Raw genomic sequence first — 26,832 nt, forward strand, 5'->3', positions numbered from 1 at the left:
TTGTCAGGTCCTTTTAGAAAGTTAACCTGTTGGTTATCAGAGAAGGGGGACACAGAACACACAGAAAGCTAACCTCCTGGCAGCTGGGGATAATTTGTCAGTCTCCTTTGAAATGTAGCTTTGTGCTCGCTAGTGAAGGCAGCTGGGACAGAAAAAGCATGACAGACAAAAGCTGAAATCCACATGAAGAAAGGTCTTTTCCCCCCAAATTACTGCCCGAGTTAGCAACGGTCAGAAAAGAAAGTACATGTATATCTTCCCAGCAACAGCCACGTCTGGTCCTAGAGGAGGCCCTCTACGCTACAGGGATCATTTAAGAATAGCGGTAGCCCTGAATAGGGCTGCTGGGGAGCATTTAAACAACCCCTCCCACCCCCATGGAAAGTTACACCCTCAAATGAAATTGATTTAAAACTAAATGTTTTAGTTTTTTGACTAAATGAAGGAAAGTATCATGTTTAAAATCCAATCAAAAGCATTTACTATGCTGAAGAAGATCTACTTAAGAGACAGCGGATGATGGCTCAAGAAATAGAGGTTTAAGAATATGATTGCAATTTAAAGGGAACCAATGGAATCACTAAAAGTAATACCACCAAACTGGAAACAACCTACATGTCCTTCAACTGGTGAATGCATAAACTGTGGCACATCCATGCGATGGAATACTACTCAGTAATACCAAAGAATAAACTACTGATACACGAATCTCAAAATAATTATCCTGAGTGAAAGATGCAGTCTCAAAAGATTACATATTCTATTGTTCCATTTCTGTAACATTCTGGAAAAAGCAAAATTATAGCAACATAAAACAGAGCAGTAGTTATCTGGGGTTGGGGGTAGAGGGATGGATTGATTATCAAAGGCAGCATGAGAAAATTTGGGGAGGTAATGAACTGTTCTATATCTTGATTGTGGTGGTAGTTACCTGACTTTGTATATTTGTCTTAACTCATAGAACTGTACACCAAAAATAGTGAATTTTTTCTGTATGCTATATTATTTTTTAAAAAGATTTATTTATTTATTAGAGGCGAGGGGGCAGACGGAGAGGGAGAGAGAATCTCGAGCAGACTCCCTGCTGAGCCCAGAGCCCAACGCGGGGCTCAATCTCACGACCCTGAGATCATGACCTGAGCCGAAACCAGGAGTCAGATGTTTAACTGACTGAGCCACCCAGGCGCCCCTGTGTGCTATATTAAAAAGTGAATGTGGGTGCCTGGGTGGCTCAGTCAGTTAAGCATCTGTCTTCAACTCAGGTCATGATCCCAGGCTCCTGGGATGGAGCCCATCGTACTCCCCACTCAGAGGGGAGTCTGCTTCTCCCTCTTACTCTGCCCCTCTGCCCTGTGCTCATGCTTGCTCTCTCTCTCTCTCTCAAATAAATAAATAAAATCTTTAAAAAAAGAGTGAATGAAAAAAATCTCACAAAGATAACACTATTAAACGTGGGGAGGTGGAAGACAGAGGGGAGGTTGGAGTCATGTTAAGGGAGCTCATTTTTTTTAATAGCAGGGAGTCAATAGATACGGTCCCAAATGGATAAACCAAGAAATAGGAGTGGAGGCATATTATTTAGTGATACCAGAGTAACCACCAGCTGAATTGAAAACAGAATCTGTGAAAACAGTTGCCTCTGAGGAGTGGGAGTAGGGGTGGGGCCGAGCACTGTTGTGTTTTGTTCCAAGCTCTCCTGTATTATTTGGTATTTTTGAACCATACTCATGCATTGCTCTGATTTAAAAATAAATGTAGTGGAAAATGCACTGGACTGGGAATCGAGAAACCTGATCTCTAAGCCCTGATTCTGCATTAATTGAGCAACTCCCTTCTCTCTGGCTCTCAGTTTCTACATCTGTACGACAACGGGGTTGTTGGACTTGATGATCTTTGAGACCCCTTACAGACCTAAAAAAAAAAAAAAAAAACGTATCAAATTAGATGCTTTGCATATCCACGACGAGTCTTTGTCAAATCCAACCCTGAGAGACAGACATTTTTATGTTTAAAGCCAGAAGGGATGAAATTGTCTCATTAAACAGTCTCTTTCTAACTAAGACACAGACTGGTTCAGACTCCCTTGCAAATGACAGTTAATTGACAACGGAGCTAGGGCTGGGGCTTCGGGCTCCGCATGGCTCTTGCCATGGCACCATGCAGCTGCTCCCTGGGATGACACCGGGAGTGAAACTCATATGCCTGACGTGGTTTCACTGGCCTGGGAAATGAGTCAGAATTTTGGAAGTGGTCCCGACATAAGCATGCATGGTGCAATACCATGGACATCCCGAAGTTGGTCATGGCTACACTCAAGCCCAATTTGGGGGCTCCATTTCCTAATAACTGGCAGACAAGCTGCCTTTGACAGCGACTGCCAGCCTACTGACTCGCTGTTTTGTGTGGTAGGAATCCCAGCACTCAGAAATACCACCATTCTCAGTTGGATTTAAAACAATGGTTTGACCATTTTTTTCTCATCAGTCTTTTATCTCCATGAGCTTTAAGCTCAGGCCATGTTTCACTGAAATCCATCAAGGACGATGGAAGGTATGTTCACTTGGAAATTTTTATCAGGCATCATCAAACGAACAAGGTATCTTGGGATGGTTTAGCCTTCCCCATGGGAAGAGGGTTGAAACAGACCCCTGACTTCGATGGCACCATCTTCCTAGGAAGACCTTCCATGTTGACTGGCAAGGAAGCTAAGAGCATGTGTGATTTGCCGAGCACTCCCCCCTCCCCCTTTGCCTGGGCCTGCAGGCTCACTTGCCCCTCATCACATAAGGTCTGAGGTTTAGAGAATAAGGACACCATTATGCGGGGCTTTCATTCTTCCTCAGTGGAAACAACACTGCCCTTTGTAAGCTCCCAGCAAACTTCAAAGGGTGTGGCTATCTTTCTGTGCTCCCCGGGAAGCCTCCTCAGGGAAACACTGCTCACAGCGCCTTTCTGGTACTAGGATCTTCTTCAGCTGAAAGTGAGTTAAAACAGGAATTTTTAGGCACCCTCCCATTGGCGCTTTGTCTACTTAAGAAGTAAAATTGTATTTTTAAACCCCCCTTGGAAAACACTTGTTTGCCAACTTTTGTGCCCCCCCATCTGTGCTCCCACTCCAGCCTGGCTGTCTGCCCAGCTCTGAATCCTGCCTTACCTACTGCCTGGCATTTACTTCACAACAGCTGGCCCAGGGATTTCAAGTGCTTAGCCTCAGCTGCCAGCTTCGGGAAGGAGAGGCCCCTGTAGCCGAGCTTGTGACAAAGACAGCATTTGTTTCCACACCAGCATTCTCAATGTCAACAGCAATGACAGGCTCCAAAGGGGATCATGCCCCGTCACTGCCCACTTGGGGAGAACTCCACGAGCCCGGGGATGTTCAGACAGCCAGCTTCCATGTCTGCTTTGAGTCTCCCCACCACGCCGTGAGGGGACTGGAAACCAGTACCAGGATCCCCGGTTGACAGTGGAGAAAGGCAAACGACCGGACGCTAGGAGATTGCCCAAGGAAATGATGATTGTATTGTTCCAAACAAGAATCAGAATACCTGGGTCTGACAAACATCCGTTTCTGAGATTGGCCACTTTGTTGATGTGAAAAATGCTCTAAACGTGGCTTGCTCATGGAGTGACTGACAGCGGTGGGGGCCACCCAAAGTGGTGGTTAATGGGAAGGAGGCTGGTGTGAGAGTAGGTGTGCCTTATTTACCCTGCAGAGACCCAGCAAAAAGAGACTGTGCCCCAGATCACCTCTCCCAGGGGCCTGGGTGGCATTCCTGTCTTCCTTCCACCAACAAATGTTGACTGTGCCAGGCGCTGGGATAATACAGATGACTCAGATCAGCCTTTGTCCTCAAGGTGTTCACAGATGGACGAGGGTGTCACCAGTCTCAGTGGGGACTGGGGGCTATGACAAACAGTCTCGCTTCAGACCCGAGGAGGTTCATGCTCATCCTTCAGTGGGCCAATAGAAAATGGTGTTGGTGTGGTTTTTCTAACTGTAGAGATGGGTGTGTCCTGAATGACTCACTGGGATTCTCCTCCTTAAGAGAAGGATCTGTTTTGTCACGAATCTGGTCAGACTACCCATAATGCTTAAAAACATAGCCTCCAATGATTATTTTGGTTGCTGGGTTTTTCTCTTCAGGAATAAAAGTGGTGCCAGTCTCTGATTCCTCAATAAGTTAAGCACAGCGTTGCCATATGACCCGTAACTCTACTCCTAGATATATATCCCAGGGAATGGAAATCTATGTCCAGACAAAAACTTGTCCATCAATGTTCACAGCAGCACCATTCACAATAGCCAAAAGGTGGAAACGACCCAAATGTCATCAACTGATGAATGGATAAGTGAAACGTGGTCTATCCATACCATGGAATATGATTCATCCATAAAAGGAACGAAGTAGTGACCCATGCTAGAACGGGGATGAAGCTCGAAAACACGGTGCTAAGTGAAAGAAGCCAGACACAAAAGGACACATGTGATATGATCCCAGCTACATGAACTATCCAGAATATGCAAATCCACAGAGACAGAAAGTAGATTAGTTATACATCGGGCTGGGGGGGGGAGGAAGAATGGGGAGCGACTGCCTTGATCACTGTCAAGAGGTGTTCCTAGCATGTAAGAGGCACTCGATAATTATTCGTGGGGTTCTTTAAAAGAATGAATAAAATGTATTTTTCGAACACTCTTCTGAGAGCCATCTGAGAAGCATGAGCCATTTTTCTCTAACATTTCCAGAATGTAGGGAATCAGTTGAAGTATAAGGCCAGTGGGGAGAGAGGGAGAGCGAGCTCTCTGGTGTCTCTTCTTATGAGGACACTAATCTCATCATGAGGGCCCCACCTGCATGACCTCATCTCAACCTAATGACCTCCCGAAGGCCCCACCTCCAAGGACCATCACATTGGGGGGTTTGGGCTTCAACACGGGAATTTGGGAAGGGGACATAATTTAGTCCCTAGCAGCCAGGATGCATTAAGTAGTCACAGGCCGTCAATGGAAAGGATCATATTTGTGCTCAAGATACAGATGTTGATGTCTTCACTGTATCTTCTCCCTCCGACCCACCAATGGGGCCTGCTCATCTTTGGCTCCTGCAGCCCCTAAAATCTCTTCTCTGACACGGTTTTCCTTGGGTTGTAGTATCATCTCCAAGCTCCCAAGAATCTAGAGGGGAGCAGTTTCTCTCGCTCCCTTATTTATACTAGTGACATCAGGGCCCCACCCCCACCCCAGGGAGCTCTGCCAACATCAAGGGTCACTCTTTCCACCCTTGCCCTGCCCTCTGCCCAGCCGCGATGCTTGATGCTTGCTTTTTACCCAATAAGACACGGGCATTTTGCATTACACGGCATAGCGGTCCATGCAGACCCCACAGCCCCAAAGCCGGTTGCCGGTGACAGGTTAGGGTGGGTGCCACCAGGAAGGAGAGCAGCAGGCTGGAGCTTCTGAACCGATGTGATCGCAGCAACCAGTCGTCCCAGTGTCATATAAACACAATGATTTATAATAGTCCGTGTTAAGGTACCTGACACATTGTAAGCACTCAATAAATGTTCATTATTATCCTTATCATAAAGGTATTTATGCCTCCATTAAAATGTTATTGAATATTTAGGCATATAGGTAAGTTGTTATGATGTACTATTAAGTGAAAGAAGAAGATTACAAAGAACGTGTACAGCATCATCCCATCTTTCCAAAAACTTCTAGGTATAAGAGAGATACTATTGTATAGTAACTTAGGGCTCAGGATCTGAAGGCAGGTCTATTGTTTAATCTGTGCACTGTCACTTATTAGCTGTGTGACCTAGAGGGAGTTACTAAACCTCTCTGAACCTCAGTTTCTTTAATCTGTAAAATGGAGAAGGTATGTGTGTGTGTGTGTGTGTGTAGATACACATTAATGATACGCTTGCATGGCTACACAGCCCAAGAGATGTGAGTGGATTATAATTTTACATCAGAATTAACAAGATTTCAGTACAGTAGTTAGATACACAGCGAATACACAGAAATCAAAAACTTTCTTAGATGCCAGCAAGAAGCAGAAAATACGAACAAAAACACCAGTCACAAGAGCAGCGTAGGTGGGGCGCCTGGGTGGCTCAGTTGGTTAAGCGACTGCCTTCGGCTCAGGTCATGATCCTGGAGTCCCGGGATCGAGTCCCACGTCAGGCTCCCTGCTCAGCAGGGAGTCTGCCTCTCTCTCTAACCCTCCCCCCTCTCATGCTCTCTCTCTCATTCTCTCTCTCAAATAAATAAATAAAATCTTTAAAAAAAAAAAAAAAGAGCAGCGTAGGTTTAGTGCAAAGAGCAGAGTGTCCCCTCCACCCAGCTAAGCCGAGCTTAACAGCATCTCACTGGTACTACGGATTCCCAGGCCTACAAGCAAGGCTCTGGCCTCGGCCCTCTCCTGTCGGGGCTCAAGCCCAGCTGAAGGGACTGCCTGTCGGACTCTATGCCATCCCCTCAGCTTCCTTGTTCTCTCCCCAGTTGAGATACAATTGCTCCCACAGCAAACTAGTCTGCAGACCCGATCCCCTGCCTCCCACGTACACAACTTTATAGATCGTCCTCCTCACAAGGCCACTCTCACTTCTTAAAGACTTTATTTATCTGAGAGAGCGAGAGAGAGCATGAAGGGGGGGAGGAGCAGAGGCAGAAGTGGAGGGAGAAGCAGACTCCCCGCTGAGCGTGGAGCCTGACGAGGGCCTCCATCCCAGGACCCGCTGGGATCATGACCTGAGCCGAAGGCAGACGCTTAACCGACTGAGCCACCCAGGTGCCCCCACTTTCGGTTCTTGAACCACATTTTAGTTTTGTGAGAGTCCTTGCTTGAAATGTGCAGGGAGATGTATCTTGAGCAGTTTCCGGGGGAAAGGTTTTCATGGTCATGAACATTATGGGTTCAGATCCCAGCTCTCCACTTGCTAGCTGCCTTGCCTTGGTCAAGTCTCTTAACCTCTCTTTCCATCACTTTCCTCTTCCGTTGTCTGGGGGCTAACACTGGCACCTGGCTTTTAGGGATTTGTGAAGCCTACGTGGGATTAGGTACGTAAAGGGTTTAGCACGGTTCCAAGCACACAGGAAGCTCTCAATGTGCAGGAGCTGCCGTCTTCCTTAAAACAGGAATATAGTGGAGCCTTGAACAACATGGGTTTGAACTGCACGGGTCCACCTATATGCGGATTTTTTTAATATATAAATACAGTACAGTATTGTAAATGTATTTTCCTTATGATTTTCTTAATAACATTTTCTTTTCTCGGAGCATACCTTATTATAAGAATACAGTATGTAATACCTATAACACACAAAATGTCTGTTTATAGACTGTTTTTGTCATCGGTAAGGTCAACAGCAGGCTATTAGTAGTTAAGTTTTGGGGGAATCAAAAGGTACACGCGGATTTTTGACTGTGCAGGTATGTGAACATGTTCAAGAGTTAACCGTAGTTTTTCCTAAACGGATAACAAAAGTTCCATCTCCTATACGCTACAGACTGCTTACAGCAACTAAACAGATTTCCCCACCGCTAGCTTTTGTCCAAGAGAGTTTCAATAATATCGGGATCTTAGTTTTACCCTGGGAACCCCAAACACAACCGCACAGAAAGAAGTCACATACAGGAAACAACCAGTCTCAGTGAGACCCAGGGAGCAGTCCTGAGACGTACGTATATTAGCAAATAGAGCCATATGGAAACGTATATAAGGAAATACGTGATCGCGACACAATCCTTTCTAAGCCCTGAATCCACAGGGCTCTATTCATCCAGCAAAGGCAATTTAAACACAACAAAGTCATTTTTATATTCCCTTAAATGTGAAAACAAGATCTTCTTCTAGCAAGTGCGAACGTATGCAACCTTCACTCAGCTGAGCCAGTGCTGAATCCAGCCTCTGTTGGCAACCTCGATCAAGTGCATGGCCCCTTCCCATAGAGGAGGGAGACCCAGCCCGGGGCATAAGGGGATTGAACCAGGCCTGGGCCACTCAGACACATAACAGGTAGAAATAAATGGTGCTTCAGAGAGTCCCAGCTAACGTGATCGCTCAGAGGCGTCTCCACGCTCACCGCCCGGGGAGTGAAGAACTACTTCACAGCACTGGGTTTTCTCGCCCAAAGGAAAACGTTCAAATCTAGGAAAGAAATTCTCAGGACAACCCAGGGAACTGACTCCTGAGCTCCGCCCCCCTCCTTTGCAGACCTCTCTCTCTGTACATTTTATGCTGAAATGTCAACAACATCAGTTCACCGCTGGACCAGGTGCATGACCAATCTGTGAAGGCCGAGAGAGGTGTTTTTCCATCTGAAAAGCTTCTCAAGACCTGTTGCATGAAGTAGAGCCCCGGGCAGAGGCTGAGGAGGGGGACTGTGGAGGCGTTTTGTCACGCCGCACCCCCAAAGCCTCCCTGGGAGGCAGGGCACTAACCTGCACATAACTTAGGGGAGTTTCTTTCTTTCTTGGTTTTTTTTTTTAGGGATATTGTGCACATTAGTTAACTACTCTGAAAGCATCATTTTCCTCATCTGTGAAATGGGGAGGAATAGCAAAATATATCTCAAGAGACTGTTGCGAAGATTAAACAGGGTAATGTCTTTAAATTGTTTAGTAATATGCAAGTCCTTGATACATGCTGACTATTATTATTACTACTGGTTAATCCTCATATATAAATTATTTTTATTTTTTTTAACAATTTTTTAAAAAGGTTTTATTTATTTGACAGAGAGAGACACAGAGAGAGAGAGCACAAGCAGGGGGAGTGGGAGAGGGAGAAGCAGGCTTCCCGCGGAGCAGGGAGCCCGATGCGGGGCTCGATCCCAGGACCCTGGGACCATGACCTGAGCTGAAGGCAGATGCTTAATGACTGGGCCACCCAAGTGCCCCAAATTATTTTTAATTTTAAAAAGATTTTATTTGAGACAGAGAGAGAGAGAGCATGAGCAGGGGGAGGAGCAGAAGGAGAGGGACCGGCTGACTCCCTGCTAAGCAGGGAGTCCATGGGGCTTGATCTCAGGAATCCCAGGATCATGACCTGAGCCAAAGGCAGATGCTTAACCGACTGAGCCACCCAGGTGCCCCTATAAATTATTTTTAAAATTACTACAGCTTAGTATTATTTTCAGAAATTGTAAGTTTTATATAATTCCCATGTATCACAAGAAAGGACAACTGGAAACATGTGACTGGTCTCCCCCCCTCCTTTTTAGCTATTTAAACAAATCTTTCCCATATAATTTTTGACTGTTCTTAAATTCAAAAAAAGCCTACTGTTCTAATCTGAAAGCATTCTAAACTTAGGGGAGCTTCTAAGTCAAAGAACCTTCTGTGCATCCTTTGGTAAAGACCCATTTGGTAACATGGAGAGTCACCTCTTGGTTTTTCTCCTTTGCAAGTGATTTTGCCTGGTTGGCTTGAAGCAGGTCACGTGCTCCTGTATGAAAGATGCATTGCTTGTGCTAGTGGGTGTTTACCCAAAGAATACGAAAACACTCATTCAAAGGGATCCGTGCACCCCTATGTTTCTGGCAGCATTATTTACAATGGCCAAGATATGGAGGCAGCCCAAGTGGCCATTAGCTGATGACTGGATAAAGAAGAGGTGATATCTATACATACAACGGAATATTATTCAGCCATCAAAAAGAATGAAATCTTGCCATTTGTAACAACATGGATGGAGCTAGAGAGTATTATGCTAAGTCAAATAAATCAGTCAGAGAAAGACAAATAGCATAGGATTGCGCTCATATGTGGAATTTAAGAAACAAAACAAACGAGCAAAGGGAAAAAAACAGAGAGACAAAGCAAGAAACAGACTCTTAACTATAGAGAACTGATGGTTACCAGAGGGGAGGTGGGTGTGTGTGTGTGAGGGGGGATTAAGGAGAGCACTTGTGATGAGCACCAGGTGATATATGGAAGTGTTGAATCACTATATTGTACACCTGAAACTCACATTACACTGTATGCTCACTATACTGGAATTAAACTAAAAAGACACAAAAATAAAGATGCAAAATCAATTTGCTCCTTGCAGAGAGAAAACTCTTGGTGTTACTGGAGGCGAAGGCTCCAGAGACCAGCAAGCTCTTGCTCATCATTCCCACGGCCTCATGCTAGCCCCAACCGTTCTGCCCATTTCAGTCTGGATTTTTATTTGCGGCTCCCAGCCGGACTCTCTGACTCCATCCCCTTTTCTTGCCCCTCTGCTGCCACACTCAGCTGCTCCTCACTGCCTACCACATCAAGTCCACACCCTTTCCCTTTTGGTTTGGGCACTTGAGGACTTCGGTAACCTGTTCAACCAAAATTTCCGCTACTTTCCGAAGCAGCCCCCTGGTTAGTCACCATGGAAGCACCTCCAGCCCCCAGCATGCGCTCCTTCCAGCCTCTCTGCTCTCGCTATTCTGCCCACCACACTTTCCTTCTTCCCTCCGTCTCCCAAAACCCAAGGCCCGCCTTTCAGAAGCCTTTCGAGTGTCCAGCCACTGACTTATGTCTCCTCTTCTCTGTAGCCTCACAGCCCCTAACTGTACCAGACCATCGGGTGCGGTGACTTCTTGGACTGTTGGAATTCTCCACTCCCCGACCTGACCATAGAAGCCTTTCCCGTGGGCCTAGCTCCGTGCTATGTTCATCTGACCACACCGGTCGTTCTAGTCTCCTATAGACACAGCCTGAACCCCTACCTAGAATTTTTCAATAGCCAAACACGGTTTCAGGGCCCCTCCACAGCTTTTAGCAGAGGACAAGTGTTAAACAGGCCAAAGCCTGTGTTTTGACAAAATAGCAAAGGTCCAATCAGTTTTGTTCCCATGCCCACCAATGGGCCACTGAGCATGGCCCTGGGCAGCAAGGTGGCCCCCAGAAAGAGCTCGTCATGTAGCCAGAAAAAAGCTTCAGGTCTTCTTAAGGACTTGCCCACCTGGTATAGACACTGTTGATGTTTTTATTTACTGAGCATTTAGTATGCGTCAAGGACATTATAGCCATCACCTCGCTTAGAATCCTCACAATATCCCTGTTATTTCCCCCTATCTATTAGACGAGGAAACTGGATCAGGGAGATGAAGTGACTTGCCCCAAATCACAGAGCTGTCTGCCTTTAAAGTTCAAGCCGTATGGCAAACAATCCCCACTCAAATCCTCTTAGTGTGGCCATTACCTTGCAAATCGGGCAGGGGGATGACCGGAGCTTGGCAGCGTGCCCTGTGGGTACCCATCCTCCTGAGGCAGCGGGAGGGACGAGAACAAAGACAAAGCTACCGCCCCACGAACCTGCGGTCGGGGCTGCAAATTGTGACATTCATGAACACGATCACAGTTCCACCTTCCTCTAGGCCAAAAGTTCTTAACCTTTTCGGGGGTAGACCCCTTTGAGAATCTGAGGAAAGCTATAGGCTCTCTTCTTAGAAAACTGTATATAAATGCAAACACACGATTTTGTGTAGTTTCAGAAAAATTCATGGAGCTTCCTGTATTTCATCCAAGAACTACAGACCCTACGTTAAAAAGTCCCTGCTTTAAGCCAACCTAATTCTATGTTTTAAAAAGTGATAAATTAGGCAACAACCTAGGACACACAAGCCAGGGTTTGCTTTATGGAAATTTTGTTTTCATGTAACTTTCAGGAGCATGCCTAGTTGCCTCCGTGAGATGCATTTGCAATAAGCATCTCTGTGCTCCCCTGGAGCGCCATGCAGTCAGAGATGACGATGGTGTGGATGACCATCCTCAGGACTGGCCAGGGCATTGAGCTAGAAATGACACATAGAGCTGGTAGGAAGTTTTTTTGTTTGTCTTTTTTTTTTTTTGGTCACCGGAGGGTGGGTAGCCACTCAGCAGACAGGAGTGGCCTCACTACATGGCGATTGGACTATATGACCTATAACGGCCCCACTCAGCACCATGAGTCAAGGGTTCTAAGACCTATGGAAACCCGAAGAACATTCAGACCACAAGTCCACTCCTGTTAAGCAGCTGATGGCTCCACGAGAGGCCAGGTACCCAATGGGGGTGGAATAAGTCTATATTGGCTCCCTCACCTGAGTCTACAATCAACCTCCTTAACTCTGGCCCATGTTATTCCAAATAGCAAGTGTTCGTTCCCCGCCAACCAGAGGTCCTATTGTTCTTTTACAAAAATAGTAGATAATCCCAACGCAAGTCATTCCAAGGCCACTTCCCCCTGGCCTCTTGTGTTTTGAGTAGACAAAGTCTTACTGTAATCTTTAATACTATTGTTAGTCACGGCCCGATACCACTTCGTCTGAGGCCCCCGCGAGTGTTTGAACCCTCATACAAACGTTGCTTAGTTGCAAGGCATAGATCTGATACATGGATCCTATAGCACTTTATCCTTTTAAAAACCTTTGCACTTGAAAACGAGATGTTGCGTAGTATGTTCGAAGGAACGGTGGACCTGGAGCCCTCGTTCCTGCGTGTATAGCCTCTTACCTCCCTGAGCCTCACTTCCCTCTCTCAGACAGGTAACAATCCTTACCCTGCTTACGTCACATGCGTCTTACCAGATTCGAATAAGAGAGTGAGTACAGAAATATTGTATTCACTGTAAAGTGCTCGACAAACAGAAGAATTCATAACCATTAGCAATTCAGAAATTTAGAAAACATTTATCGAGGCCATATTATTCCCAGGCACTTTATGTACCTTAAGTGCACACAGGACCTGAAACAGGCTCAGAAAAAGGAATATAAGGCTTCCAAGCCCACAGTGCCAGGTGGCAAGGAACTGGGGCACTCTCTCTCTTGCTCCTCCTTTCCCCCTCCCCCAGGACCAGATGGCTCTCCATTATTACTCCACATTGCCCTGTCCCAGAACATTCCCCCATTGGAATAAGAAATTGTTACTCACTTATGAAAAATATATGCTTGACCCTCCTTGAGGCCTCCAAGGTAGTTGCTTCTGTTTCCTCCTTGTGAATGTGCGGCTGGGGATGGAGAGAGGAGAGAGAGAGGATGAAGCAGCCCCTCGGACTCAACCCCTCTATGTCGGAACTGTTGGAGAAGATGGCCGACGACTTCACTCTCCCTCTTTCCCCGCCCCCCTTTCTAATTTGCAAGTTGTAAAAATGTGTCGCCCCCCAAATGCACCAGGTGTCTCCAACTTTCTAATTGAGCAAGGCAGACTCCTTCCCAGCCAAGAGCCTTGAAATATTTATCCAAATTTTAGCTTCACTGAATTAATGCCTTAAGCTGGTGAGCAATCCAACTGAAGGTCAATGTTCGTTTCCTAAAGCTGTCCAATGTCTGTGTGGTATTTAGACCTGAAAATGATGACTTTACTCCAGATTGCAAACTCCCCAGAGTGCACCCTGGAGATGGAAGCCAGCCCACACTGTTTTCTGATCAGTCAGCATAAATGAACCTCTCTTTCGAGTTCAAGGTGGGCTCAGAATTGAAGCTGTCTTGAGATAAAGCAGATCAGCCCCATTCACCCCTGGGGGGAAGGCCTCCGAGCAGGGGAATGTGAAAGGCCCCTCCGGTCAGGGGAGACATCCGCTCCCCTTGGCTTTGGGCTGTACCAGTTGGCAGATAAAGCTCTGTGTGAATGCAGGCCAGACCAAAATGGTGCCGAGACAGCCACAGTGTTGTTTAGCAAAAAGAAAGGAAACATCTGCAAATCCTGCGTTGGTGCTGAGCAGGGATAGCCTGCTGCTTTTCCTCATGGGCCCACGGTGGGCCAGGTCCTGACTGATCAGAATGGTTCCCTGAAACAAATGCATTTGAAAGATATTTTCCATCCCCCCCCCCCAACAGGAAATTCTTGTGTTTAGTCATCCTTACTCCATGGGCTGAGTCAGCAAGCTCTGCTTTAACCACAGCTGCATTCAAATGGTAAGCTTAGAGGACCAGTTCGTTGAGTGAGGAGGCTTGGCTGAAATGCTCTGACAGCCATAGCTCTGAAATCGGGTTGGATACATTGGAGGAGCTGCAAGGTAGGCACTGCTCAGGACCTTCGAGTCCTCCTGGATGGGCCTCAATTACTCTTTAGTATGTTGGTACTACAGAGCATTCCAAAACTAGCAGGGACAACAGTTTGAGTACCTAAAGAGACCAGTATGGTGCAGTGGCATGATATGTTGGCCTATGACTCAAAGTCCTGGTCCTGCCAATAATTAGCTATATGTGAGGACAGGGCGACTGTCCCCTCTCTCTGGCTCTTAGCATTCTCAGGCTTAAAATCAAGGCTTGGATAAGAGACCTGTAAGGTTTCTCCCTGCTCTGACGGTCTATGAGACAACCTAGGACAGATGACCAGCCATTCTTTTCCGAAATTACTCAGAGAAGACACTACATGACCTGTTTTGGGAGCCTGGCATTTTATCCATCTGGGGATAAATGTCCACATCCAAGTGTCTTCCCTGGGTCTAACCACAGTCTGATTTCTCTTGTTTGGCCCTCTGCAGACATGGAGAACCCCCAGGGAACATTCTTTTCTAGAAGATCCTTTGTCAACTCCAAGGGCCTTCAGGTCTGACTTCTGGTAAATCCTCTGCAGGCAAGGGAGGCCATTGCTTAGGTTTCAGTGACCACACTTCCCTCTCCTCAGATCTGATTGTTATCACTGACTTGCGACCCTAGGGGGACTAAGGTTGGGATAGACTGACTATCCATTGGACAGTTAGTTCTGCAGAAAGGAGGAAGTCACTTATTCCAGATCAGACACCTCACAGAAGTTGCCCTAGAGCACAGAGAGTCTCAGGCACACGAGAGAGAAAAGCCTCATATAATGTGACCCTCTCCACTCCTGGATCCACATCTGGACATGTGCACCCAATGATGAAGATGGTTACCATTTACTGAACATTTATTCTGTATGTGCTGGACATTGTTCTAAGCAATTTACACGCTCGTTTGATCTCATTTAATCCTCACAACAGTATAATTCTTTTTCATATTTTACAGATTAGGAAACTGAGGTACATCAGAGGTTTATTAACTTGCTCAAGGTTAAACCGCTAGTAAGCAGGGGAGCTGTTCTTCTGACCCAGGGCTCAGCTCTGAACCATCATGCTTCTGAGAGGGGCCAGCTTCATGGGAGGACCGAGATGGTATGGATGATTCTGGCCCCTGTAGGGACTGCCTGCCCCACCTGCCTCATGTGCCTGCATCCCTGGTCAGGTGTAAGTGCCTGGCCTGGTTTCCATGGCGCTCTGTGTCCCCTTCTACGGGGAAAAAAGGCTTCCTCCTGCAGAGCTGCCAAGTGTTGATTCTACGACACCAGAAATGAGTCATGTTTTCCTCTTACGAGGGCAACATAGAGAAAGATCGTTCTATAAGATGGGTTTCCCCAAACTAAAGAAAGTGTTGGAAAATGACCCCATTCCTCTGAGCTGGCAAATCCATTAGACTTGTCAAATGTCAGAGTTTGGGGAGAACTTAGAGCATCGTCAAAGTCCTTCCTGTTACAGATGAAGAGACTGAAGTTGAGAGAGTGGGATCAGATGCCTGTGGACTGAGGGATAGCTGGCTCTTAAAAGTTTGGGAAAGGGACAGAAATGACAGAGTTGACCTACTTTATAATTCCCTTGAGCCCACCCTACGAGGGAACTGGAAGGAGGGATTCACCCACACACCAGAGCCATAACCCCTCGCATAACAGGGATTCCATAAGTGTGGGCTTCTAATGCAGTGAGATACGAAGGGACCGCCACATTCAGATGACCAAGGACCATGGCTAAATGGTAATGTCCCTGTAACTTCACACCAGACCTACTGACAAAGTGGATCTCACACCAACAATCACAAAGGGCTTCGGGGAAAACCACTTCTGTTGAAAGAGAAGCTGGTCAAAAACTTGTGGACTAATGACTGTGACCCAAAGATCCCTCTCAAAGCTGACTCTACTGAAAGCCAAGTGGAACCACCTTACTTCTCAGTTTTGAATGTGCAGACATTATTGAAATATTTTCAAGCCAAAAGGCGTGTTAAAGTCTTCTTTTAAAATAAATCTTATGGTAGTATAAGTTTTCATGGATCCTAACACAAGAGTCAATATGGAAAAACGTAAAGAAGGACCTGGAGCTTTGTCTGTGGTTAAAGCCGCCAGGAATTGGCCCTCGGGAACAGTGTCTTAATGGCTGTTTTCAAAGAAATAGCAGATCCTCTTTCATTCCCCAGTGTGAGCCCACAATGTATTTTCCAGCCTCTTCCTCCTAAACTCAGAAGAAAGTACTGGAGTTTAAAAATAAAAGGTACAGAATTAGAGCTCTTGCCTGGTTTGCCTGCTACCGAGCAGATAGAAACCTTATGAAGTGTCATGTCTCCTCTAGCTAGACTCGAACAGGCTGTTAAAAGACCCGCATTATGTTGTTGGGTAGAGTCTATTACTGCCTACTTGGCTTTGCCATGTGGTAAAGTCGGCCACACACCATCTTATAAATAACCGAATGAACTCCCCCTCATTTTATAGGGTGGCTAAAGCCTGATTACCTTTCACAATCAGCCAACCTCTTAATTCATCCCAGCTTCCAGCTGGCCTCCAGGAACATGGAGGAGGCTTGGCTGGGCGGGAAGGCAGAGGGTGGGAGAGCGACAGGGCATGCGTGCACACGTGCGTGGCCCACAGAACCACTCTGGAAGGTTTTTTTCCTTAGGTAGTCAGAACTTGCAAACGAGAAAAAAAAAAAACCCTGCCTTTGTAGTGTTAGGGGATGACATTTCGTTGCAAAAATAAATGATTTGGTCATTACCATTTCATGGTTGTTGGCAACCAACTGCCTCTGCTTTCTAACAATTTCCATTTTAGGCACTGACAGGCCCTTCAAAGTGATTCAGCCAAATATCCACCCAAAGTTGCGTATTTGGCAGTTTCATACTGAAAAATCTGGGGCCTCTGGGCAAAAATGTCAGAAAGGGCTCCCTCCTTCTTTGTCAATTGCGAAACAAACAGATCACCATAAACAGTCACCAGGGGCTCCTTGGGCGGCCATGCTGCCGGAAAGAGAAGGAACGGAAGTTGTTGGCAGGGGCTGTTTCCTTGGCTCTGGTTACTGCTCTCACTCTTCGTTGCTGCTTGTTCTTTTCCCGAAGGCCAGAGCTGCCTCAGTCATTAACCCTAACCGAGGTGAGGCCCAGGTCTTCAGCAGGCAGGCATGCCCTGCTGGTGGAAAGCCATGAGCAGAAATGGAAATCACTGGGACATGATTCTCTGAGGCGCTGGGGTCTGGGAATACTTGGAAAGCTCACCTTATCGAACTAGCTGAACTTAACACGCTGACTGTTACCATGGACCCTCATGAGGCAACTTGTCCAGGTTGGTCTCTGGAACCCACCTGGGTCTCTGGGCCTCTGGGCAACCACAAGGCCTAGAGTACTCTGGTTTGCCCACTGGGAAGCAAAAGCGGAGCACCTCCCAGGGCGCCTCCTGCCCGACCAGGAGCCCTAAGAGTCTGAGTCCCCAAAGTTCTTTCACACACCTTTCCCTCAGCCTTAAAGGCTCTCCTCCGGGCTTTTTAAGCAACTGGCCCCCTCTCTTCATGCAGGACTCACTTTAAATGTCCGGCTACCTTGGTGAGGCCAAACTGACTCCTTAGCCCGGGCCCTACCTGATTTTTCTCTCTCACTCAACCTATTTTTTTTTTTTTCTGCTTTAAGCCCTCATTACCATTTGTATTTATCTGTGTGTCTGCCTATGACTCATCTCTCCTGTGATACGGTAAAGCTCCATGGAGTCAGGGGCCACTTTTGTTCAACACTGTATTCCGGACGCCTCTCATAGTGCCTGGCACATAGTAGATGCTCAACAAATATCTGTTGAGCGAATGAACAAACTGGTGGCATTCTGGTTACTAGTCCAATCTGTGAAAATTCAAAAAGTAGGCTTATTGTCTCCACGCATAGGTCTCTCCCTAAAAACTTCCTGCATTTGTTGCCACTTGTCTATCTGGGAGAGAGAGCTAGCCCTCAGCCACATCCTTCCCCTGTCCACTTCCTACTTCTTACTTGCTTCACGATGCCCAGGATCTGGGCACCAGGCCCAGGCAGCTTTTTGGCTGGAGGCAGTGAGGGCTGAGACTTTGCCACTCAGCACTGACTCTACCAGCAGCAGATTGAAATGTCATTGGGGCGGGGGGAGCAGACTATTATATTTAATAATAATACTTGAGTTTACCTTCTCTTCCCTTTGGGAGCTATTTTTAAGAAGTTATTTAGATTCCCTGTCTAAAAACAGTAGCCAGGGGCGCCTGGGTGTCTCAGTCATTAAGCGTCTGCCTTCAGCTCAGGTCGTGATCTCAGGGTCCTGGGATCGAGCCCCACGTCGGGCTCCCTGCTCGGCGGGGAGTCTGCTTCTCCCTCTCCCACTCCCCCTGCTTGTGTTCCCTCTCTAGCTGTGTCTCTCTCTCTGTGTCAAATAAATGAACAAAATCTTTTTTAGAAAGTCTCTTACATTATAAAAAAAAATAAAAACAGTAGCCAGCCTTCTCAAAACTACAAATGAAGTCATGTTGCTGTTATGTCTGAAAATGGCCTTCCATTCAGTTGTCAAGGACAGCCACAGTCACCCAGCTGCTCAGTGCCCCTTCCTTTAAGTAAGGAAAGAATGAGTTACCAGATCGCCAACATTCAAAAAGGGTTTCCATCGGGTTCCCATGCCTTCTGCTCCCTTTCCTCCTGTCGTTAGCTGCAACAACATTGATGTTTGTCGGGTCTAGAAAGGTATGGAAGGCCCCAGGCTTTCTGATTACACTTTTGAGTGGCAACCAACCCATGTATTTCTGCTCTATCATTCCCTAACACCACCAAGGAAGGTTTTCCCCCATCCCTATTTTAAAATATGAATCATCTCAACTCTGAAAATCTTCCCCAAAAAGTCGATCAATATTTAAAATATGTTTCTTTCAGCCTGGAAGTCCCACTGCTTCGACTAGATCCTGTATATATACATCAGGATGCAAAGATGTATGGACCTCCAGAGTGTTCCCCGAAATAGCATTTATAATTGCGGTGCTCCGGCAGAACAGAACCCTAAGCAGTCACAAAAACCGGTAAGATGGGTCTGTATGTCCTGTCATGGAACGATCTCCATGATGTCCTAAATGAAAAAAGCGAAGTCTGACACAGTTGGATCCTGTATGTCTTCAGAGCCTGTCAGTTCTTCCAGCAATTTCACAAAATCCTGCCCTTTCATTTCCTCTCACTGGGTCAGACCTCTAACTGGTCCCCTGGTCCCAAAGTCTCTCTTTCCAGTTCGTCTTTCCCGTCAAGTGGAATGAATGTTCAAAAACATCACTTTTTCCAGATCTCCTTACTGCCAGAGGCAGAGTCTCAAGCATCTGGGCCACCACAATGATGGAAGGCGTGTTTCCATGCTCTGGGAGATCTGATTGGAGGGTGGGTTCCACCCCTGACCAGCTGTTTGACTTAAACCCTCTGAGCCTCAGTTTCTCCATCTGAAAAATGGTCATAGGGTGGTTGTGAGAATGAAATGAGGAAACCATGAAAAGAGTTCAGCATGGTGGCGGGCACATAGTAAGGGCTCAATAAATGGGACTTATTATTACTATTGTTATTTTTATTATTAAACCAGAAATTGGTTTATTTGAAATTCTTTGAGAAATGCTTTGTAACTTCATAACACCATTTGAGAGAAGAAGGTCCACATGTTTCCTTCATGCTTCCTGGACATCTAGTACCCACTGCATACAGCGAGGCCACCTTCTGTCTATTTTCCCTGCTACATGCTGCAAAGGTTTCCCCTCTCTCATACCCCCAAATCTAGAGGGCATGTCTAAGTCCCTTGGATCCATGGCCTCCAGGAGTTTCTCTACAGACTTTAAGCATACGACACCCCTTCTGTGTCTTCATCTTCCCCCACTATTTTGCTCTAATCTTTCCTGCCTGGCCTTGTAGGGTAGCACCCCAATGTCTTCAGTCCTTTCCTGGCTTCATTAAGAGTTTCTTTGTGGCTGCCTGTTCTGTGTTTCTTTTCTTTGGGATCAGGTGACGATTTTACTCCACTAATTCTTTAAAACAAAAAGGGCTGTTAGCCCATGCTGTGGAATGAAAGGGCATGCCAGTTCTGGTTTTTGTTTTTTGGGGTTTTTTTCCTTGTAAGATCCTCATTTTGTGCCATTATTGTGAAAGGGAAATGATATTTTTACGTTCCGTTTTGATTTCTGCCTATTTCATTGAGTGGGCTCCCAGAGTGGAGTCACGAAAGGCAAGGCCCCCATCTCAGTTTTGCCTGTGGCCGGATTCGCTGTGTGACCCCAAGGGTGCATCGAAGAGATTCCTGCCTCTGTCTCATCAGTGAAATGAGAGTGTTGTGTCTTCCAGCTCTGATGTTCGGTTCTTCTGTGGGTCCTGAAGGCAGAGAGACTATGGCAACGTTCTCTCATCACCCCCACCTCAGTGTCTGGGCGGGGCTGGTTCAAGCTGAAATTAGCTATTCCGTGGGACAGTTTCATCTATTTCTAAGAGCCCAGCTCTTGAACATTTTTCTGATGTATATGAAATGTCAGAAGAATTGTTATTTCTTTCTTTTTTTTTTTTTTTCCTCCAGGGCTCACCTTAGCGCCAAGCTCCAAGCCCCACTTACGCTGAGAAAAACCATACATGCTGAGCTCTGGTCAGATTTGATGGCGAAGAACATTTCTCTCATTACCACCTCCATTCCCGGTGATGGCCATCATCACACATTTCCATCCTGGATGTCTTCCAGGCAAATGCTGACTAGTTGATTATTTGCACAGATGATTGGAGCATGCCCTCGCTTTTGGGTTTGCCTCCAACGTCTCTTTATTGAGAGTTTTTATATTAAACATACACTAAGTCTCAAGCTTGATTTTAACTGATCCCACATGAAGGAATGATTTTCAAATCATAACACATGAGGAACATCTGTTCTGCTTATTTGAATTTAGGCAGTGCCATTATTATTGTAGAAGCTGACTGTTGAGTATCAATATTTGTCTCTTTCAGTTCCATTGAACTTTCCGGGGTGCCACTCCCAGTTGTGTGGATCTTTTAAACATACATCCTGGAGTCGATAAAACAGTGGAACAGCTCCCATTTTCTTTTTCAGTTTCTCTGACTTTTGCTGCAGACCTCGGGTCAGGCCCTGGCTGTTGCTTGCCCACGTGGTTGGGACATGAGTGTCCCTGTCAAACGCGGCCAGAATCACCATTCAAAAGTCCAGGCATCAGGTGCACAGACTTTGAGGCTGCCTCAGGAGGCCATTCCAGACCTTTGTTTGAAATGAGCGAGTTCCCGGGGGGACATGACTGCTCTGGGAATTCACCTGCAAGCGTGAACCCGCTGAGCTGAGTTAGCTCCCCCTGGGGCCTCTGGGTGGGTCATGAAGGAGGATGTCTCTGGACCAGAGGCTCTCATCTTTGATGTCAGGACACTCTGGTGTCTGACAATCAGTTGCTATTTGTTTTTGATAATCAAATACCAAAGCTTGGGTATGATTTACTTAAACAAATAAACGCAAGCAGATTCCAGGATTTCTCTATAAATAACTCTCACTAACATTCCCATATGCTCTCAGGAGTGGGAGAGAAAGGGGTGGGGTTCTATTCAGTGCTCTGGGAACGAAGGAGAACTCTGGGTGTGCCCAAGAGCATGTGAACACCACGGGCGCTCATACTGGGCTCCCATCCCTGGCAGCACGTGGGTATTTTAACAAGGGCCTCATGAGATTATCCCCCTGCCGACGGGGTCTGTCACAGTGGGGATTTAAGGGCGGGCAAGACAGGGCAGGCAGCACATACCACGAAGCCAATATGTTGGCTCTAAGTAAGCAGATGGGCTCTGAGTCGGGCTAAATACATGATAAATAACAGAAGGACTTAAGCTGGGATCTTAACTACTAGTTCATCCTTGGCCAAGTTACTCAATTTCTCGGAGCCTCAGACTATTTGCCTTTAAAATGGAGACATTACTCTTACCTACTTCCGAGAGATGTTATGTGACTTCAGCAGGATGGTGCAAAAAAATCACCCAGCATGTGTCTTGGGTGAGCTAAGTGTGACTAGCACGCTGTAGGTACTCAAAACAACGCTGGCTTGACACAAAAGGCCACATATTGTATGAGTCCACTTGAGATTGTTTTATTTATTTGAGAGACGGCAGGGGGCGGGGGGAAGGGCAGAGGGAGAGAAAGAATCCCAAGCAGACTCCCCGCTGAGCGCGGAGCCAGACACAGGGCTCGATCCCACGACCCTGAGATCATGACCCAAGCCAAAGTCAAGTGTCGGATGCTCAACAGACTGAGCCACCCAGGCGCCCCGTGTGAGTCCATTTAAATAAAATATCCAGAATAGTTAAATCCATAGAGGCACAAAGCAGATTGGTGGGTGCCAGGAGCTAGGGGGTGAGCGAGATGGTGAATGACTTCTGAACGGCTGTGGGGTCTCCTTTGGGGGTGATGGAAATGTTCCAGAACTAGACAGAAGTGATGACTGTACAACATTGTGAATACACAAAATGCCACCGAACTGTGCACTTTAAAATGGTTACAATGGTAAGTTTTGTGTTATTCGTATTTGACCACATCAAGGCCCCACAATTCATTGGCTCGGGTTTAGCATTTTCTTCTCTTTTGTGTGGCTCTCCTTCACAGAGAGCTCTGAGACGGTACGGGGCTGATAATCACGTGCCTGCTTCTACCCCAGACGGGCTACAGGGTATAGCTGTGGTGCTCACACTCTAGGCCAACAGCCCACAGAAGGGCTGGGCCCTAGCCCTCATCTCCTTCGAGCTGGGCTTATGTTGGCCCTGTGGCCTTGCCCCTGACCTGAGCCCATGCTGGAGGAGTAGGAACAGTAGGAAGGGTGCCAGCAAGAACCAGAGGATAGGCCGAGGCCCAGCAGGAACAGCGGTGTCCGACTCAAAGCCAACGGTTCTTCAGTCAGGCCACTCAGAGCTGCCTGGCCCTGGTGGAAGCCACTGACAGCCCTGCTCTTGGAAAACACCACTGTCCACACTGCCTCAGGGAGCCTAAGAACGGCTCATGGGATTAGTAAGCCCCCGCCATACCCTCCTTGAGCAATCACCCAACACTCCAAAGGCTAAGATTCTTGAGCTGCAACCAGGAATGTCCCTGGAGTGAATTAGTTTTGGGGGGGATTGAGGGACCGGCTCCCATCTGGGGTCTAGAGGGTGACTGAAGCATTTGAGATTTGTTACCCAATAAAAATCTCCGCTAAGGCCCAAGACTGAAATAACTCAGCTGGGCTCTGGGCTCAGCAGGGACCATTCATTAGCTAACACTTCTCGTCTGTGACCGTTACACACAGGTTTTTTTCATGCCCCCTGAAATGGGCTTCAGCATTGCAGCCGGCAGGCGGCTGTGGCCTCACAGTGTTTACATTACCCAGACTCATGCAGTCTGTGCAGGAGACACAGAACGGATCTGATTGAGCTTTTGGAAAACGGGATTTTGAAAAGTTCCGTGGTCTGCTCTCACCCCTCCCCTTCCTGAGCGGCAGAGAGACCGAGGTGGGACGAAACAGGCACGGCTAGGAGAGGGAGGCTCTCACGTCTTTGTGTGACACCTCCAGGTGGCGGGAGCTGAGCTGAGACCATAGGATTAAGGCGGCCCAACGCTGGTTCATCACTCTGGCGCCTCATCCTACTGGTCAGCGCGAGCTCCCAGGGGACCCCGCACACGTGAAGAGAACAGAAGGGCCAGGGTCCCCGTAGACAGCTGGGTCTGTGACCAGTTGCTCACCAAGTGGAAGCAGGGGCTGGTTAATCCTACTACTGGGGTGTCCAGGCCCTACCACACGACTTCGCGGGCAACCTACTCCAGGTCGGCAGCCATTTTGTTTCATTTCCTCAGGCTGGTGTTCAGTAACGGTTCCCAAGTCCTGTCCATTCGGCCCTCAAAATGCATCTGACATCCTCCCTTCTTCTCTGTCACCATTGCTACTGCTTGGAGTCAGGGCCATATTTCCTCATGTCTGCACTAGGGCACCATCTTTCTTACTGGTCTCCTCTCCCTGCTCACTCTTCCAGATGGCTCTTCCAGAGATGTAACCTTATATCCCATCCCATCCCATCCCATCCCGCCTCATCCCATTAATAAATATTTCCCGAGTGCTGACCATAGGGTAAGCCCTTTGTTAGGCACCAGGGATACGCATGTCAACGAGACACAAGTTCTTTCCACAAGAAAAACAGTTCAAGGGGAAGAGGGACAAGGAGGCAGGGGATGACAGGAAAGTATGAAAAGTGCTAGGCCAGGGCCCGGGGACTTGGGCTGAGGAGAGAGTTAAGAGAAGACTCCCCTGATGTCATTTTCATCTGGCCACTCACCTCCAACCCTACGTTGCCAACACAATCTGTCTCCAACCTTCTTTTTCAACCAAATATCCCCTAACCCCCTTCAAAGAAAACTCTGTTCCAGAAAGACTGGTCCCCTGACTGTTATTCAACGTATATAAACTCTCCTACCTCCTCGGCTTTGCTACTACTGCCCTTTGTCCTTGCCCTTGGCCATGACCTGTCTTATTTTGGAGCTGTTGGCCAGGCGTCATGTCCTCCTGCTCTCCTCTAATGTCTTCCTCCAGCACCAACGCAGTGCCTGGCACCTGGCATCTGTTGACTGATGACCTACGAGGTACAGTTTCTTTTCACTGTGGGACTAATCTGCCTCTCACGAGCAGGAAAAATAGTTTTGCTTCTATTAGGGCTATCAGAAAAATCTGTGAGTGCAGATGAAGGGGCTTGGAAAACTGCTGATAAGTTTCGGTCACACTGTCCCTAGATTTGTCCTGACCTCTTGGAAAGAGTATGCTGTCAATAATCAAGCGGAGATCAGCAGTTTCAAGAGCTCCAGTAGGCGTATAGTTGGATATATTTTCCATTCTGATTTAAATATTTAGCCTGATTTGTTTTTGGCTTTGTTTTGTTTTGTTTTGTTTTGTTTTGGTCCTGAGCCTGTTGGTCAGGGCTAATTTGTACAGCTGCTTTTTCGTTTGGTTTCTTCCAAGAAAGCGAGAGGAAATAAGGTTGCCAGCAAATTTGCAGTTACCAAGGTTTTCCTAAGATGAATATTATTTTTCTCTTCTAATATTGCCAAATACAGTATAAAGAGAAGCATGTGATTATTCCACAGATTTAGTTGTACCAGGGGTCAAATCCTGTACTCTGTCCACATCCTGATGTTGGGAGACCTATAATGCTGATTTCCTGACCTGCTATTTAGTCAACCATATTTCCATAGTTGTACCATATTTCCAAAATTGTAAATTCACCCTGATTTTGAGCTTGGATGCTCAGACTTGCCTTCTCCCGGATTTCAGCAGCAAGGGCCAAGGGGGCTGCTTTGGGTGGGGGAGGGAAAGGGGACGCAGTGGAGAAGTCAGGGCAGGAGAAAGAGCACTAGGGGGAGAGGAGCATTGGGGGTTGGTCCCTGCCCTGCCACTGACTCAATGTGTGACTTGGGCAAGTCCCTTTTTCTTTCTGAGCATCTCTATAGGGAGCATGAGAGTGCATATGCTCTCAGGCTCTCCCTTTCCTGTCAAATATTATTGGACCCTGTCACTTTGTGTTGGGTATTTCTGTAAAGGTTAATCAAGCAAATGCCAAAGCCTTGTCACCACCAACAAGGCTTCTCCCCTCTGGTCTGCCCTTAGGAGGCCTTTGCCCAAGCCGGTGCTTGGTTATCCTGAAGCCTGAGAAGAATGGCCTGGAAGAGAGTGCCCATGTCATTAAAGGAAGGCAAGTCTAGCCTAGATAGCTGGTTTTGAGTCTTGCTTAGGCCTGGAGGCTACTTTTTTAATAGCTTTGTTGAGATACGATTCATATACCCTACAATTCACCCATTTAAAATGTATAATTCAGCGGGTTTTAGTATATTCTCAGAATTGTGCCTCCATCATCACTGTCAATTTGAGAACGTTCCCATCACCCCCAAAGGAAACCCTGTACCCCCAAACTCCTCACACTGTGCAGTTCTAGGCAGCCACTAATATTTCTGTTTCTATGGAATTGCCTCTTGTAGACATTTTGTAGAAATGGAATCATATGATGTTGTCTTTTGTGACTGGCTTCTTTCACGCAGCATAATGGGGTGTGTTTGGGGTTTTTTTTTTTAAGATTTTATTTATTTATTTGAGAGAGAGAGAGAGAGCATGAGCAGGGGGAGAGGCAGAGGAAGAGGGAGAAGCAGACTCCCCGCTGAGCAGGGAGCCAGACGCGGGGTTCAATCCCAGGACCCTGGGATCACGACCTGAGCCGAAGGCAGACGCTTAACTGACTGAGCCACCCAGGCGCCCTGCACTCAGCATAAAGTTTTTAAGGTTCATCCATGTTGTAGCATGGATCAGTCCTTCTCTTCTTTTATGGCTGAATAACATTTCATTGCATAGATATACCACATTTTGTTTATCCATTCATCCGTTGATGGACATTGAGGGGTTTCTGTTTTACCCATTATGAATAAAGCTATTGAACATTCATGTACAAGATTTCGTGTGGACATTTGTTTTCGATTCTTTTGAGTATACACTTAGGAGTAGAGTTGCCGAGTCATATGGTAACTGTGTTTAACTGAGAAATTTCAGACTGTTTTGCAAAGTGGCTGTACCATTTTATAGTCCCCCCAGTAGTATATGAGGACTCCAATTTCTGGAGGTTACATTTTAATCGTGTCCCATTGGTAGGGAATATTCTCCAGGGTTGATGGCTTGGAGATGCCATCTCCCTGGGATAGTTTGGACCCTGAAATGTTAACTTTTCAAGGGGATAATTTTTATAAACAAGTCCCCTTCATTTTGTTATATGGCGGTTAGATCCTAGGAGAAGGTGACTTGAGGGAAGCCACCACTGGCCTT

General features: G+C 46.8%; 1 protein-coding gene across 2 annotated transcripts in view; it reads right to left on the reverse strand.

Annotated features, from left to right (window-relative positions):
* The window catches only part of PABIR2 (PABIR family member 2), a 207,154-nt gene that overhangs the window by 28,007 nt on the left and 152,315 nt on the right, over nt 1-26,832 (reverse strand). Inside the window, exon 10 of one of the 2 annotated variants that reach the window (XM_064574591.1) lies at nt 12,897-12,972. The exons of the other annotated variant lie outside the window; for it this stretch is intronic. Coding sequence (XP_064430661.1) covers nt 12,897-12,972 — 76 coding nt within the window. Of the gene's footprint in view, nt 1-12,896; nt 12,973-26,832 lie in introns of those variants that run through there. 2 annotated transcript variants of the gene reach the window in all.

This window comes from Mirounga angustirostris, unplaced genomic scaffold (assembly GCF_029215605.1).
Source record: "Mirounga angustirostris isolate CCGP_5_RB_7025 unplaced genomic scaffold, mMirAng1.0.hap1 SCAF_11, whole genome shotgun sequence".
NCBI lineage: Eukaryota > Metazoa > Chordata > Mammalia > Carnivora > Phocidae > Mirounga > Mirounga angustirostris.